This window comes from Amblyomma mixtum, chromosome 1 (assembly GCF_055824585.1).
Source record: "Amblyomma mixtum isolate Tamu chromosome 1, ASM5582458v1, whole genome shotgun sequence".
NCBI lineage: Eukaryota > Metazoa > Arthropoda > Arachnida > Ixodida > Ixodidae > Amblyomma > Amblyomma mixtum.
In genome coordinates this window covers 257,034,362-257,050,948 of record NC_143012.1, presented here as the reverse complement: position 1 = coordinate 257,050,948, position 16,587 = coordinate 257,034,362, and the positions used below count along the sequence as shown (strand labels likewise).

At 50.5% G+C, this 16,587-nt stretch overlaps 2 protein-coding genes across 6 annotated transcripts in view; one reads left to right on the top strand and one right to left on the bottom strand.

Annotated features, from left to right (window-relative positions):
* The window catches only part of LOC149371549 (uncharacterized), a 147,181-nt gene that overhangs the window by 65,670 nt on the left and 64,924 nt on the right, over positions 1-16,587 (top strand). For 4 of the 5 annotated variants that reach the window (XM_089565835.1, XM_089565836.1, XM_089565833.1 and 1 more), the window contains one exon: positions 4,491-4,635. The exons of the other annotated variant lie outside the window; for it this stretch is intronic. In XM_089565835.1, coding sequence (XP_089421961.1) covers positions 4,491-4,635 — 145 coding nt within the window. The remainder of the gene's footprint in view (positions 1-4,490; positions 4,636-16,587) is intronic. 5 annotated transcript variants of the gene reach the window in all.
* The window catches only part of LOC149371550 (short-chain dehydrogenase/reductase family 9C member 7-like), a 393,612-nt gene that overhangs the window by 341,585 nt on the left and 35,440 nt on the right, over positions 1-16,587 (bottom strand). The gene's annotated exons all lie outside the window — the stretch shown is intronic.

The window sequence follows — 16,587 nt, the reverse complement described above, 5'->3', positions numbered from 1 at the left end:
GATCCTTTGAATAGCCCTTTAATACACAGCCAGCTGTATACGCATGTGAAAAGCAGAGCGATTTCAATCTCTTATATCTCTAAACCTGTCTGGTCTGTCCGATTTGAGCGCTAAACCGCACCCACATAAACCTATTTAGGCGCCTAACAGCTCCAGTGTCCCCCGTATGAGGGCTAAACCTGATGCGTAAAACCTATATAGGCTCCAAAGGGGAATTCCCAATAATCATTGCCATCAGCCTGACTACGCCCACTGCAGGGCAAAAGCCTCTCCCATGTCTCACCAATATCAGCCCTAAACTGGACCCTTAAAACCCGTCTAGGCGGCAGACAGGTCAGGTATAGGCCAGTCTGCCGCAAATCGGAGCCGTATGGTTCCCGCCTCCTCCTGTAAAGTCCTGTTTGATGACATAAAGGTTTTTTTCAGTAGAGTTCGTCCTGCATTGGACTTAATTAGGCTGATGATGATGTTTGCGTACTGTCTGCATCGTGGCTCCGCGTAGCAAGCAGATGAGTGCAGGCTTGCCGTGTTTATTGCGGGGCGACTCTCTTCGCACGTTCGGGGTTGCACTGCGGTTGTGTATAGAAGGAAGCGCTGAAAAGTTCACTCGCGGCTGTTCTCGGGAGATAAGGAATGCATCCTTTTTGCCTCTTGCACCGGTAGCTGAGGTGCAATCCTCACTTGGCCGCGAAGTGGTTCCTCCAGACGTGGCCGCGGGATCCACTGCACCTCGCTTCTCCAAGAAACCGCTTAGGGCGTCGGTCTGCGGGCATTACCGTGAGCCTTCGGGTATTTCTCGCCAACGTTGGCCAGTGTTCCGAGCATCACAGTGGCCGTTGCGAAGATTGCAAGTCCTGCTGAGACGAATGATGTGGGATAGTTGCTGCTTGCACAGTTTGCTAACCCTTAATCGAATGTCTTCCGGTTTCGACGTCTCTTCTCAAGTTTTTTGTACAAATACAGGGTTATTGAGGGCAGATATCTTCGACATGCTCGTAGACGTGCAAACTTGCATCCGTTTTGTTTGGTAATCGCAAACTCCAACTGCAGGATGCGTGCGCAGATTTAATGATGGGTATGTTTGCGGTCGAGTAAAGGTATGTCGAATATTGGAGTTCAGATATATTTCTCTTGTAGAGATGAACGAGCGCGAAAAAAAAAAGCATGCACCCGGAAATGAAGGGGAGAAGTTCTAGTGCAAGTCCTCGCCAACTTGCTCTGCAGCTAACGTGCATATTCGGGATTTGTGCCGCTACTCTCTCACACCTACACGCAGTTTGTATAAGCATGGCCCCACATGCGCGCAGGTAGTGTCGCCCGCTGCAGCTTCTCAGGGAACGCGTGATGAGGTCTACAAGCGATACTATGCTTTTGGATGCTATTGAAACGAAGCATATACATACTCGTAGTCAGACCGTCGCGTGCTGTGGTCGCTGCGGAACGCGCACTGTCGCAGTTAAAAGAGTGTCGTCTTCGTGGCTCGGTATCAGGAATTTCCGCGCATGCGCCCTGAGGTCAGAGGGGGGCTCTGTCGGGAGGCCGCGAGCGGATTTTCCTGCGTCGCCACGAGGAAGTTGGCGGCCCCCTGGAAAGGCGCAGCGTCGAGAGGCGCGGTCCCCGGCAGAATCGATGCGCGTCCTTCGGCGCAGCCATTCCGAGCACGTCTTGGGCCGCGCGACCTTTGGCGGCACACCGCCTCTGCCAGGGGGGCCGGGTGACACTCCTCGGGCTTAACAAGTTCTGCTGCCCAACACCGCGGCCAAGGCAGAGGGGGTAAAGTCTGGCCCCGAAAGGATATCGGTGTGGCCGCCGTGGAAATGGAGCAGCGTTAAGACCCCGGGTGTCACTGCGACGATGTCGGTGCGCATGAAGAAATGGCGGGCGTTGGAAAGGAATTGGTTTGTGGGGTTTAACGTCCCAAAGCGACTCAGGCTGTGAGGGAGGCCGTAGTGTAGGGCTCCGGAAATTTCGACCACCTGGAGTTCTTTAGGGTGCACTGACATCATGATTGGGAGCCCTCTACTGTGCGCTGTCCGCCACAGTAAATGTGACAGCTTCTTTCCGACGGTCTGCTTAGCGGCTGCTTTGTGACGGTGTCCCGTGCGTGCCAGCGGAAAAAAAAAAGATTGACAGATTATCATAGGAATTGTTGCGGCGAAGCTGCTGCAGCAGAGGGGGGGAGGGCTTTTAATGCGATAGCATTTGAGGTCCCGTTCTCGAGAATAGCCGCCGTCTGTCCGTCCGTCCGTCCGTGTCACGAAAACGCAGGTGGCCCACCTGCCACGGTGGGACTCGGTGATTGGTTGAGAGAGGTCGTGCGACCTTGTGACGTCATCATAACCTGCCCAGCGACGCATGTGGCAACCTTCCCATCGGATTATGAACAACCTGCCCACCGTGGCAGGTGGAAATTAAATTAATGATGGTCAAGAGAGGTGACGTGACATCGTGACGTTATTACAACTTGCCCACACTCAGTTCAGTTCACTTTTATTCCTTAAAGGCCACCATTCAAGGGGCATAAGGGGTGGGATACTAAACAGAAAGGAGTAAAATGGTAGTAAGCTGTCCCCTAGCGCACTCGTTTTTGTAAAAGGGAGTGCGCCAGGGAAGTGCGCTAGTGGACAGCTTACTACTATTTTACTACGATGTAGGCGTATTCGTGTTTAGAGTGCACTGTGGCAGATGCCAGCTTGCCCACCGGGTTGTGGGCAGCCTGCTCCCCGTAGATTAGGGGGAGGTTAAGCGTCGTCCAAGTTTTTTTAGAGTGAAAAGCTCTACTTCTCCCATACTGAGCCTGAAGGTCATCTGGCTCTTAGATTTGACCTCTAACGCGAGGCGCGCCGCATATCCAATATCGCGCGTTGCAGCTAGGTGCCTCGATCTTCTTTTTCATCGACGCCATAGCTGCGCGCTTGGCAGTCAGTTCCGCCGCAGCGCTGGCTGCTGCTCGGCCGCTCCTCCTCGCCAGTTGTGGCATGTGATGTGTCACGTGGTTCGCTCTTGCGCTTGGCAGTCCCGTCCGCCGCTGCGCCGACCGCCGCTCTGGATGCTCGCTCTTGCACTTGTGGCTCATGGTGAATCACGTGATTTGCTCTCGCTGGAACAACTTGCCCTCGCTGAAGTCTTGAAAAAATAAAGATGAACCAAAGCTAAACCGTGTCTAGCCATGCTTAACAGAGCTTTCGCTCTGTATATCCTGGCTGAGCTTAGTTGAACCACAGCCACGTTTTCTGCCTTTCGCTTTGCATAGGCCGTCTTCCCAATGCATCTGGTAATTTGATTTCGACGTCACTTTTAGTTTTCACTGATGCGTTACTTTGTGGTAGGTGGAGGTGGGTAAAGAGAAGAATTGTAAATTGTCAGTTGTGTGTTTTGACGCCCCGAAGCGACACATTGGCTATGAGGGACGCCGTAGTGGAGGGCTGCAGAATAATCTAGTGAACCTGAAGTTCTATAACATGCACTGACATAGTACAGCACTTGGGAGCCTGCGGCCGCCACGGCCGGGGTTGCACCCGTATTCTCCAGCTCAGCACCTGAGTGCCCTAACCACTGAGCCACCGCGGCGACTTGAAGATAGGGGTCGGTGCAGTGTGAAGGTGGGCGGGGGGCTCCTCTCGTGTAAGATTCTGGCTGATGGAAGCTAGGTGGCGTTTCTGAAGGCTTGAGGCTTCACTCCTTTGCTATCACATGCCGACACCTGGTTTTTGCGGCGGAATAACACTGCTACAGCTGTCGCAGTAAAAGTAGGTTTGGTTTGGTTTATGGAGTTTAACGTCCCAAAGCGACTCAGTAAAAGTACGTTCAACCCATTCAGGACTTAAGTACAGTACTGTGGCAAAAGGACCCTACAGTGTTCGCGCGCCACTAGTGTGCTCTCCGTTACTGGAGAAGCGCGTTCGTTGCAATGGGGACCGCAGGAGCGTGGACAGCGCGCATCCCACGGAGGCGGCCAGTATTTTTCGGACTGACGCTTACTTGTGCTTAGGCGGCCTACTTGTGCTTACCGCTGCATAGAGGGACCCATGGAGCGGGGACCTCTCGCTGCTACGCATTTCCTTTCACTGCTCATTAAATGCGAATTGATTCGCCTGGAGGCACTTTACTCCAATTGATCTGTGGTCCGGAAGTTAGCCGGATGTTGCGTCACCGGTAACTCATTGCTCATTGCCAGCGCCAGAGTTGCACGATCCGTCGCTGGACGGGGTCGGGTTTCGATTCCGAGTTTCGTAGCAGAAACGATAACTGTGCACGTTAAAAGGCCCCACCCTGTGTGGAGTCCGCTGCTGAAGGGCAGTGCGGTGAGTGAGTGAATCGAGTCAGCGTTCCCGGGTACCTTGTGCCATGCACTGCTTTGCGCTCAGAAGCCTTCGCGCGCGTGATGGCAGAAAGAGAAGGGAAGCAAGCCCTTGTTGCTGATAACGCGCCAAATGACACGCGACTGTATAGCTGCATCAGGCGTGTGGCGTCGTCGTCTCTGGGCGCAGGCGGCGTGCGCCCCCATCCAGCTGGAGCCGGTGGACCTGTCGGTGAGCAGCCGGGGCCGGTCGGAGCCCGGGCGGCTGCCGCTGGACGAGCAGCCGACGCCGCCCTCCTCGCCACCCTCGTCGCCGCCGCCTTCGCCGGACAAGGGTGAGTCGTCTCTCCCCTTCTCTATCTCCCCTCTGCGCGGTGGTGTATACCCGAGGAACCAGCATGCAAACTATACCTAGCATCTCGCATTCTCTGCGACTGCCCACAATCAGTTAGTTGCCAGAATGAGTGAAACCAACTGTGCCCTTGCCTTCAGGAGCGTGTGACTTACTCAAGCCACACGTTTCGTTGGCTTTTAGCCGAATATATAAAAAAAATTATAAGCAATTTTTATACTGTGTAAATGCGAGAGCAAGTGTAACTGGCTTGCTGGGTCAGTGAACGCCTCAACCGTGCTGTGAGGCACTTGGCGGTGGGGACGCTGGCGGCCTATTGCTCTAGGAGGGTTGACGACGTCATCTGCGTGCCGCATTTTGGCCATGGTTTTGTGATCACTGCAGGATTTTCGCACAATGAGCCGAGTCATGCTCTCGCATTAAAATGTGCTTTGCGACCGCACTGAAACTAAGAAGTGGGTACCCTGGACATGAGGCCTTTCAAAACGTCTATACTGTCAAAACAGTTTTCTTCTTTTTTTCCTATTGGTATCGTGGTGTCCAAAGTGTGTGAATTCCAGTATTTGCCGACCAAAACGTCTGTGGGAATTCACGTTCCGCCCTCTGTGAGTTTAAATTACAATCCCAGCACTGGCTGTAGGCAAAAAACGGGGCGTACCCTTCGGTACGTGCTGTTTTTTTTTCTTTTTCGGCAGTTTTGGAGTCATGAAACACTAGCTGACTCAACTTCTTGCGTTGTAGGGAGCACTGCGCTCCGAGAAATGTTCGAGGGTATGGGAAATGCCGAAGTGCGAACTGCTGCTCCGGACTGCACTGTGTGAAGCTGCCGAGCCGAGTATTAACCTAAAGCAGCGAAATGCGAACGGTCGACACTTCCCGCTCTTCACCTGCTTAGTCCGGCTCGGAAGACGACAAGAAGGCATTACCAAATCTGACGCGTACACTCGGTTGGAAATGCTGCCTCCGGTTGTGGAGTACGTAAAATTCTCGTAGTTCGGATAAACTGACGGGGGCCTCGCTGATGCCACGATATAGCGGTCACTGTTTCCGCCATGGTTCAGCGGCCGCAAAAAAAAACAAAAAAAAACGATAACGATGACGAGAGTGACAGCGACAGTGACACGGGTGATGTCGCTTTCCTTTTCAATCTCCACACAAACTGATTGCAGGCAGTGAAGATTTCCAAAGTTATATAGTAGTAGTAGTAGTAGTAGTAGTAGTTGTAGAAGACCTTTATTCGACCATTATTTACAGACCGAGCGTTTTGTCGGTCTGGTCCTCAGGTTTTGCCACTTGCCACGGTGGACAGGTTGTGATGACGTCACAAGGTCACGTGACCTAGGTGGCAGGTGCGACACCTGCTTTTCCTCTAACAACGTCGCCGCCGCCACCGACCACAACGGCGACGACGCGGGATTTTTTGCAGAACGGGAGCCGTGACTGACATGCATGCATAGAACGACTGTCATAAACATTGTGTCATGTATTTACAGTGCGTCACCCATGCCATGCAGATACACAGATATTCCACTTTAATCGCATAGCAATATCGTGAATAATAAAGCATAACCAACGTAAACAATGCAAAACAATGTTCACAGAGTGCTAGCGCACCTAATTCGCATTTGACCTAACTACGCGAATCGACCGTTAACTTTTTGTTCGTCCAGCGCCTTATGTAACAACCCCTTTTGGGCCTTTAAGGTAAGGTAATGATGTTGAAATGAATAATCAGGCTTTGCGACTAAGAGTTGCAATGCATCTTCTCAAATCGCCACTGGAAACAACGTGACAACTTTTTAAAGGGGTACAGGCACCCAGATTTCACCAGGTTCTGTTTTGTTGTGGTTGTCGATAACGGTGCGAAAGTTCTAGGAATGACAGAAATATGCGCCCCGGTGTATTGGGCGCAGGGGTGTGTGTGTGTGTGGGGGGGGGGGGGGGGGGGGGGGGGGGGGGTCACTATAATTACTTTATAGGCAGAGGACAGAGGAATATCCGGCTTTTTCCGCAGCCGTCGTGATCGCTTTGGCTCAGGTGGCTGCGACGCGCTCCTATATTCCATCTAATTATGCGCGCACGATGCCGTGGTAACGGCCTGGTTGGAGCCAGTCCACAGGTCCGTGCATTTCCCCTTCCTCTCTTCGTACAGTCGCTTACACTGTGCGTTATGAGGACCTGCAGGGAGTATCAAAACGCGGAAATCTATCAGTCGGGCGCGAATCCCTTCAAACCCATGACTGACCGCTCCACCTAGGAATGCCTCCATCCACTAGGACACGCACGCATCCCCGATCCCTCAATCTTCTCTTGGGAGTTTGCACAGTCCGATTCTGACATGCAGAAGCAGCAGTAGCTGATTCGGTGCCAGTGCCAATGGCGCCTTGGACTGAGGGCTCCACCCGAGCAAGCCACTCCACTAACGCTCTAAAGAAGTTTTCCTCTCTCTCTTAAATTTAGAAATGTACCACCGCGGTGGCTCAGTGGTTAGCGCTTCCCGGGTTCGAACCCGAACACGGCGGCCGCAATTCGATGCAGGATAAACGCAAAAGGCGACCGTGCGCTATATCAGTGCGCGTCAAGATCCCCACCTGCTCGAAATTACTCCGGAGCCCTTCACTACGGCACGTCTTTCTCTCTTTCACCCCCACCTTCTTCCCTTTCCTCCCGGTGCGGTTGAGGTGTCCACGGAGAAGTGAAACAGTTAATGCGCCATTTCCTATCCTGAAGACGAATTTCATTTTTTTTTCTTTTTTTTCGGGACTCAAGTGGCCGTCAGCGGTATTTTTGGTTGCGCAATGGCGCAGTCACGGCGTTACTGCATCGAGGCACCCTACACGGCTCCGCCTGGGCAGCACGGGTTCTCTTTTGGCGACGCCGCTCATTACCATACAACCGCAAGAGCCGCCTTGTCGAGTATCGCGATCTCCGCGCACGCACCTGTTCAATGGGGAAGCGAGAACGTGCGCGTACACTCGCAGTGAAACGTACAGACGTGCTCGAATCTCGGAGGGCTGGCAAACTCTTAGAGGCGCGCCCAGAGGCTCAATGGGGCGCTCAGAATGACCAGAGAAACATCTCGCTGGGATTCAGAGCTTTTTGATCGTACAAACTGCGAAAGGCACCGTATAGGGCCCGCATAATTTGAAGGCTAGTGGGTTTCAACGCTACTTGAGGCATTCAGATGAACCGTTACTCTTGAAAAAAAAAAAAAAAGTTGCTGATATGCGGCAGAAACTTGTTACCGTGCTCATAAGAGGCGCCCCTTTGTGCTAATACTGGCGGCTGGTTTTGTCCGTATTTTGATTTAGTGTTTCCTAACTGAAAGTCTTGTAAAACTGTAACACGGCTTGATTGATGACATCACTGTCCTTAGCTTTCCGGGCCTAATACGAAATAACACTTTGACTGCAGCCTTGTGTAGTCTGCGTCAGGCTGCAGTCAACATCGGTGGCTGATTGGCGGGCTAAATTTATTAATAATTTAAAACGCCTTTAACGCGTCAGCTTCAACTGAAACACAGTGGAAGCAGTGCTTGTATTACCAGGAATAGTTGGACAGGCTTCGCATAGCGCCAAAATTTGGTGACCCTTCTCCTATTAACGCGATAAGGTTTACAAGCGATGCGAATGTTTTAGGAACTGTCAAGGAATGATTGAGTGCCATGGCCCTCATATAGCGCGGTTAGAACGGCTGAAGCTTATACAGTGTTGAAGGGCAGACAAGACTTGCTAGTCAGGGCAGAACCTCGTGCAGAATTCTTGATCAGTAAGGGCATACCTAGCAATGCTGTCGAATTCTAGAGCTCAAGCGAGAAGGTCGCTGCAATGTATACTTGAACTTAATAAGTTCTTAAAATTGATAGTAGTGCTGGCATCCAGCTCATTCAATAGCCAGAGGACCCGCGTAATACCCGAATGCGGCTATCATCTTCAATGAACCGTTCTAAAACGCGTTGCCCCCTTTCCTGCGATACATCTCATGATTGCATGCTATCGGTGAAAAGAGACTAGCATTTTTTTTTTTTTTTTTACCGTGCAAAGAAAAAAGCTCGCAAGAACAATTTCATCTCCTGCAAGTGCGCAAGCGGCAGCGGGATAACCCTCGAGTAGATATTTCCTTTTCGATAACCTATGCTATCGTAAGCATATTTCTTCCTGAGCCTTGTCTAATCTCTAGTTTTCCGGCAGCAATCCTGACTGAAACGTGTAATGCGTGACTGAAACCCTTTATCGATGCGATCGCAAAAGCGCGCAGTGTTCTTATCGCCGTTAACAAACACATATCGTGGCCCATTGTTTATTGTAATGCAGCAGACGGGCGCGGTCCAGCTATAGTGCTCCGCAGGAGGCGAGAAAGACTATCGCTCTCTGTTCGCGAGACACGCCTGTCGAAGCGGTGCTTGAGCTACCTCGATTACGCACTGCAGCAGATTGAATCTCCGCTGCTGTCACCAACCTCGCCTCTCACACTATTACTTGTGATCTTGGAGTAATGTGGTTGAAATGCAGCAGTGCACCTGAAACAGTCCTACTTGACGGTTGCTACAAGGTCGCAACAGTTACCCTGGATTCACCCATAGACTCAGTGAGACATCAGTCCAGAGAGAGATACAGAGAGGGGGAAAGGCAGGGATGACATCAGTCCAAATTTGTAGAAAACATCCCATGGCGCATGTTCTTCTCTTTCACGATTTTTTTTTTTTTTGTGGGTATCGACTGACTCAACGTACAGCCACCAACTGCCAGGTAGTCAGAACCGAGAGAGTTTTAGATGCCTGTTTCACCTTGAGGCAAGTACTCTCGAGCATGCTCGTGTTTCTTACGAATCGTCAAACATTCTGGACGTAATACTATAGCCAGTAACCCTGAGCTCTTACCGTCAATCACCTGAGTTCTGGCGCCCTCTGGGGGAGCGAGCGGAAATTTGGTCTGTTTCAAGAAAGGCTGGTTGAAAACACATTTACGTTAAAGTGGCAGCGCGATTCGCTTTAGCGAGGCGCCAACTGCGCATTTCGAAATGGCAGACGTACGCTTTCACTTGTTGCCAACAGGAACAGCGCTTGCGGGGTACCAACTGGCGGCTGGTTTTCTAACCAGAGAAGCACGGGAGAGGGGTAACTGGAGGAGAGGCGGTGCGCATGAGCGGAGTTGTCACGTGAGAAAGGTGGTTTACTTACCAGCGCAAAATCAGCTGTCATGAGGGTAATACGCATGCCACATGTCTAGTTTGCTCACACATCTCGCCAAACTTTTATGATGACCATGCGCTTGTACCGCAATGCAATTGCAAGCTTTTCTGCCGTCATTCCAGTCTAGTTTCCAGTAACTTTCATGTAGTCAATTCTCTGATCTTGAGCCCCGTTTTTTTCCTCCTTAATTAATATTCGACCTAAAGCACAACCATTAGCTTGACACCAGTTTACCCTCTTCTCTTGGCCCTCTTCACTCAACCAGCCGCCGCGGTGGCTCAGTGGTTATGGTGCTCGGCTGCTGACCCGAAAGACGCGGGTTCGATCCCGGCCGCGGCGGTCGAATTTCGATGGAGGAGAAATTCTATAGGCCCGTGTGCTGTGCGATGTCAGTGCACGAAAGAACCCCAGGTGGTCGAAACTTCCGGGGCCCTTCACTACGGCGTCCCTCATAACCTGAGTCGCTTTGGGACGTTAAACCGCATAAACCAAACCAAACCAACTTCCTCACTGCACCCTGACCTATCCCCCGTCGTGGGTGCCATGTCACTATGTCAGTAATGCAACAACATTAGCCGCGAGAGGCTATTACTGCAAGCCAGCGGGAAGCGAAGCTTATCTGTGGGCGCCGCCGCCGTTTCAAATCCTGTTCAGGGCTGTCGCTATTTTTTTTTTTTTTTATGATGGATATCATTCGGACGGAAGTTTCGAAATATCCATATGGGGTAAGTTCGCCAGCATGTTTGGCCTCAGGTTCGGATGAGGTTCGCCTGAATATGCCGAGGATGATAGCTAAATGCACTCGATGCTGAAAAGTGATTTCCTAGTTTCTTTCATATGAACAGTGAACGCAGGGTGAAAGTTAGTAAGAAATTTGATTGAGAGACTATTTCTTCTTAGTTGATTAGCCCCATAAGGTGGAGCCCTTGGTCGAGGGCCCCATTAACTACTGCAGTCCGGCTTACCCGGTCGACCAGATTTCGCTGGTCGTCCAGGTCAGTGCTGGAAATAGCGATTTCCCATTGGCAGAACGGGGTGGGATGTAGCTGCTGGGGGAAGGGAAGGAGGGTAGCTGTTGGGTGGGGGTTTGGAGCATTCCCATCTAGAGTGATAAAGGGTTGGTCGTCCTCCGCAGGATGGGCGTCACACTGAGTACTTGGTAAGGTAGAAGGTGTGCCTGAGCGAGAGAGAGAGAGAAACTCTTTAATGAAATACAGAGAATTTAGCCGGCGTTTAAAAATCGCTGGCATGCGTAGGGAGGGGAATTTGGTAGATAAAGACTGAAGGAGAGCAGTGTGGAAGAGGTAAAAAACACGAAGATAAAATGCGGCCATGAAATGGGTACTGAGCGCAAGGCTGGCGAGCGTGTAAAACCCGTGAATTCCGTTTTAATGACTGCGGTGTCTGTCTAGTGCCAAGGTTAGAAACAAGCAAGGGTTTCGAACTTTGACTCAGAGTCGGAGCTCTGTTCAGCTGCAACGGTGACAGTGAACAAGAAAGTTTCATGGCTATTTAGAGAACAATTAGGAGGTTTCAAGAAGCGTAAGCATTCATACTAGTGCCCAAACAAATATAACATTAAAGAATTTTAACTGGCGACAAGCGTTTGCTATGTTGCGCAGATATCACCACGAAGAACTTCAACTGTTTTCTTAGTTGTTCCTAAGATGCAAAAATCTTGTTTAGAGGCGAATAATGCGGGACGGGAGCCGAACCTTAGCGTCACGAGTGTTGGACATCCAGATAATGCTCCAATTCCACAAGGCAGTTTTTTTTTTCATTTGTTTTTGCGTCATAGCTAACGGACATAGAAATGTGGACTCTAGAAAAAAATATGTGCCGATATTTCTACGAGGCTATACAAGATCGATCCCTTTCAAGAAAAGAACAAAGTTGTCTTTTAGACTACAAATTACACCCAGCCAAATCTTTGACTGGCTCGGGTTTTGCATTGATAAATGCACCTTGTAAAAGGTTTCTTTTGGCTAAACCGCTAGCATATTCATGCTGTAATTTGACGCGTGAGGTGGCACTTGGAGGTCTCTTTTTTTTTTCACGTGATATTCGACTGGATTATACTTGCCTGCTTGGATAAAATTATTAGAAATCCTAATCGTGCGCATCTACGAAGAGCCAAAACAAGCGGCATAGGCAGCAATGGTTCTCGTCCATATGGTCTCCTCCTCTGGGTAAACTACCACTCCTTTCATGGCGGACAAGTCGTTTACCCAGAGTAAGCGCAAACTGCCGCCAGAACCATTGCTGCGTATTCCGCTTGTTTCGGCTCTTCGTAGTGGCAGACGATGAATATTTCTGATAACTTTGATCTAAACACGGAAGTACTCCAATCAAACATTATATGAACAAAAAAGAACCACGAAATGCCACCTCACGCGTCAAATTACAGCATGAATATGCCAGCAGTGTAGCCGAAAAGAACCTTTCACGAGGTGCAGTTAGCGATGCAACACCTGAGCCAGTTAGATTTTTTCGGGTGTACCTCTCTTCTGACTGGGAATACGGTAACATTTGCTTTTTAGATGTTTAATTTTATGCGGCTTAATAAGGAAAATAGAAACGATCGTTTAAGGATTGTGTAAACATGAAGGTAATTGCATCATTGCCGGCAATATAGGCTGACTTCTTTCACTAAGCATACGCGTCAACAAATGCCAAGCGTGCTTTCTACACAAATACAAACGAAAATCTTTCACAACGAACGGAAAAAACGAGGCAGTGGTCAGACTTTCGATGTGCAAGGAGGATGTGAAGCAGGAAACAGATGTTCAGCAGGAAAGTAGGAGTTAACTTTTGAAGGGTGGCTGGTTCGTGCCGGTCGGATGCTCGTCGCGACAATGACGCGTTGGCCGATGATCGTGGACGGTGGTTAGCGGGACCTAGATCACTTCGTATCTTATCCGGCGACACGTTGCCGGTTGGGGCAGTCACTCCAACTTCTTAACGAACAAAACTGGTTTATAAAGGACGGGACAAACTACAAGGCAGCTTAAGAAAAAGCGGTTTAAAAGCAGCTGAGACCGAGACTCTGCGCTTTATTTTTATTTTGTTTACTGACATGACGGAAGCCAACTCTCACCGAAACCAAGGAGCATAGGTTTGCATAGGGGCATATATATTAAGGCTGCAGCCTTTAATGCCTCATCGTTGTCGACAGAAGGTTGTCAGCAGAGGTGTGACGCTTTTCTAGTCGACCAGAAAAAAAATATCTTTGTGCACGATGGGATTGGAACCACCGTCCTTTCGTTCCGCAGCCACGCGTGCTAATGGCTAAGCTACTTCCTGCCAACGCATATGTGGTTCTCCTTGTCTAGGACGGTGGAGAGTGTTTGCAGAAAAGCGTCGAATCAGACGGATGCCTCCCGAACGCCCTCCAGTGTCTCCAGCATTTAAGATTCACAAACAGTTGTGCACTTAATTAACATCTTAACCACAAATCAATGACGCAAGCAGCAACACCGCGCTAAACGCTTTCGCCTCACCGCACTTTAGGTCAACAAAGCGCCCCCCTGATTTTGTTTTATAATTTGTAGTTTTTAATCAATGGGAGATTAATAAAAGCAGAAGAAATAACAGCCACATGCCACCGGTGGGATCCGAAGCCATGACCTCCGAATTTCGCGTCCGATGCTTTACCAACGGAGCTACGGCGACGGCGGTCCAGTCTTCTGCTTTCGGAAGTATTTATGCGTAGTGTAACCCAACCTTGAGAGTGTTCACCAGCGCCACCCCCGTCCAAAACGGCAGACGTAGTACGTCCTGTATCATCGCAAGTACCACGTAGGAACGTGGTCGAACGGTGAGGGCGGAATCTGTGCGCTAATCCTCTTATGCTAACTTTGGCATCAAGACTGTGAGATTCGAGACCCTCGTTAAACTGGTGGCTGTTGACTTCCGTCATGTATGCCATAGTGAGCACCTCTTTCCATTCCCTTGTGTGGGGAATTCTTTGTTTACAACCCACTTTAAAACCTTCGGTATTTGGACGGAACTTTACTATCTCTGCTTTCGTCCAAGTTCAACCAATAGCAGTGCAATAGCAAGATACATGCGAGTGGGCGGGGCTCAGGGCTCGCTAGAGCCAGAATCAGTGTTGTACCCCGTACCTCCGGGAACGTGCAGGGCGCATGGTTTCGCTAAGTGTACAACCCATCGAAGCGCCCCCGCCTAGGCTTTACTGTGTCCGCTGATGGTAAAAAAAACCATCATTTAATTGGACAGCCGGGTCGTTTAAAACGCCTCCGACTTTAATGACGACCCCACTTAAACGCTCATCCGTTATCAACGTCAAAAGTTCTTCGGCCCTTTGCGACCGTGACGTTCAAGGAATCACTCCCCATTTCGCCCCAACGTCTTGGACAGCTTCCGAAGCGCGCGGCGCGCCGGCATTGTTCACAACCCTCGCGACTCCGTCGGCTCCTCGGCGGGAGGGCGAAACTAGCCACCGGCACCGTATGCTCCTTATTGGCCGAATTTTCTTGCGAAAGCAACACTACGCTAGTCGCCGAGCCATTTTGCCGAGCTGAGGAAAGGCCATACTGCGCATGCGCGAGGAGCAGTGACGTCACACGGCACGCCGCCGCCGTCGCTGCGCGGGTCAGAGGTGCCGCCGCCACGCTCGCCAGTTGCGCATGCGCAGTAGCGGCGCATAGCTAGCGTGCCGGGGCTACCGGGGCCGCTGCCGCGCGCTCTCCATAGCCTCTCTTCCTTTCCTCTCTGCTTTCGCAATCCGCCAGGTTTAACTAGAGCTAAACCACTGCCAATTTTTTATTTTCGGTACTAACACTGCGCGCGGTGTCAGAACCATGCAGCGCGATGTATTTCCCAATGCTTGGTGGATAAATTAAACTACTGCGCAGCGCTGTCAGTGTCGATTTCTTCCGGTCGGTATCTCGTTTACACATCACGAGTGGGAAATCGCGTCATTGCCGCCTTTCCCGCGTGTGCCCGAAATCTGTTTTATATCATCACACTGATGCCGCTTAAGATATGTCCTATAAATCACTCAAGGTTGATCGAAGGTACTGTAAAGTTAGTGTAAAATATCAGAAGTTTCCTGAATTTCCCTGCCTTCGAGGCAAGCCCGTGCGCAAACCCTTCGGCAATGCCTTCAAAATTCAGTGTCTCTGCTAGTTTATGTGAGGTGTGAGGTTGTTAGCGGGGCCGTATGAATAGAGCTTATTAACAAAAATTTTATAATGCTAAATTTATTATTAAGGCCCTAGTTTTGTTTCATAATTTCGTTGGATGTTCAAATATATATATGTAGTCGCTTTGAGTGTACGCAATGTAAAAACTGATCTGAGGGAAGCAGGTCGCCTCTACCTTCTCGACGAGAGTTTTATGTGGAAACCACGAAAAAAAACATCTTTTTTCTGAAGAGAGTTCATGAAGTGTATTGTGAATAAAAGTCGTTCACTCTGTTTTCTTTATAGCTGACTCTGCAATACTAACGTAATTAAATTTTCCACAGTTACGCAGAATATCAGCGGACAACCTTGTATACAGCCCGAGTTGCGATTCCATTTTCCGGACGCAGGCGTTTCTCCGCCGTCGCAGCACTTACACGGAGCTGGAGCAGATGTAAAGGCAGTGACCGAGCGCGAGTTTTCCTCTTTTGAAGAGCACAGTTTCAAGCTTCTTTCACAATAGCTTGCCACTAATACCTAGAATTTAGATTTTTTTAAAAACTTAAAGCTGGCTTTGCAACAAAGTAATGCCACTGGAGGTGGGCACCAGAAAACAGGTGAGCCGTGTAAACTAGTAAGCTGGTCAAATAAATTTTTATGGACAAGCTACCAGAACGCAGTGAGGCATCTAGCTTTAATTAGAGATTTCTGGCTGGCGGTTAGTAGCAGCCATATTAGTTTTTAGAACTTCAAGAACGCGACGGTATGTAGTCGGATGCAACTCCAGGAAAAAGCGGCTTTTCCCCATCAAAGGAACCCCCTTCCAGCCAATAGCGTCGGCCGATCCTCCTGAACCTGAGCGCGACCATGCAAGGAGTGGCGTGACAGGACAGGGAGGGGATTATCCCCTTTCGTCTGTCACTCCCGGCATGGTCACAACCTGCAGGTTCCTGAGAACCGGCCGACGCCATTGGCTGGAAGGGGTCCCTTTGATGGGGAAAAGCCGCTTTTTCCTGGACTTGCATCTGTCTATAGTCCTGGAGCAATGTCCAGCGGACCCGGTGGTAGAGCTGAGCATGGCGTTGCGGAGTCCGCGCACTATCCGGGAGCCTGGCAGGGTAGCCGTGCCTGATGCGCACGAAACATCGTCGTCTCCTCCTGCGCATCCGACTGCATGCAGCTCCGTACGTCGCTGCTACGACATCTCTTCATCGCGAGTAAGTTTTGTTCTTTCGGCCATTGGTCGACTCTGCAGCATCGTGGGCGCAGAGAGGCAAGTGATAACAACGCAGCATCCGGGTTCAGCAGGACTGGGGCATCCGCCACCAAAAAGTTGAATTTCTTATCGTCCTGTAGGTGGAGTGCGCAGGTCGCATCGCTGCATGCTACGGGCAAAATGAGCGCTCTCTCTCGGCCAGCCCGTTCTCCTTCGTTAAGAAGGGCGTACGCGTTGTTCCGCAGCGACCATGTTGCGTAAGCTTGTTTGGCTCCAGGCGGCCGCTGGTGCGAGGATGGAAAGGGATCGACTGGCGTGCAAGTGCCCGGCCGGAGAGTGCGAGGATGGCGTGCGCTGACACGGGTGCGCCTAGGGAAGAAG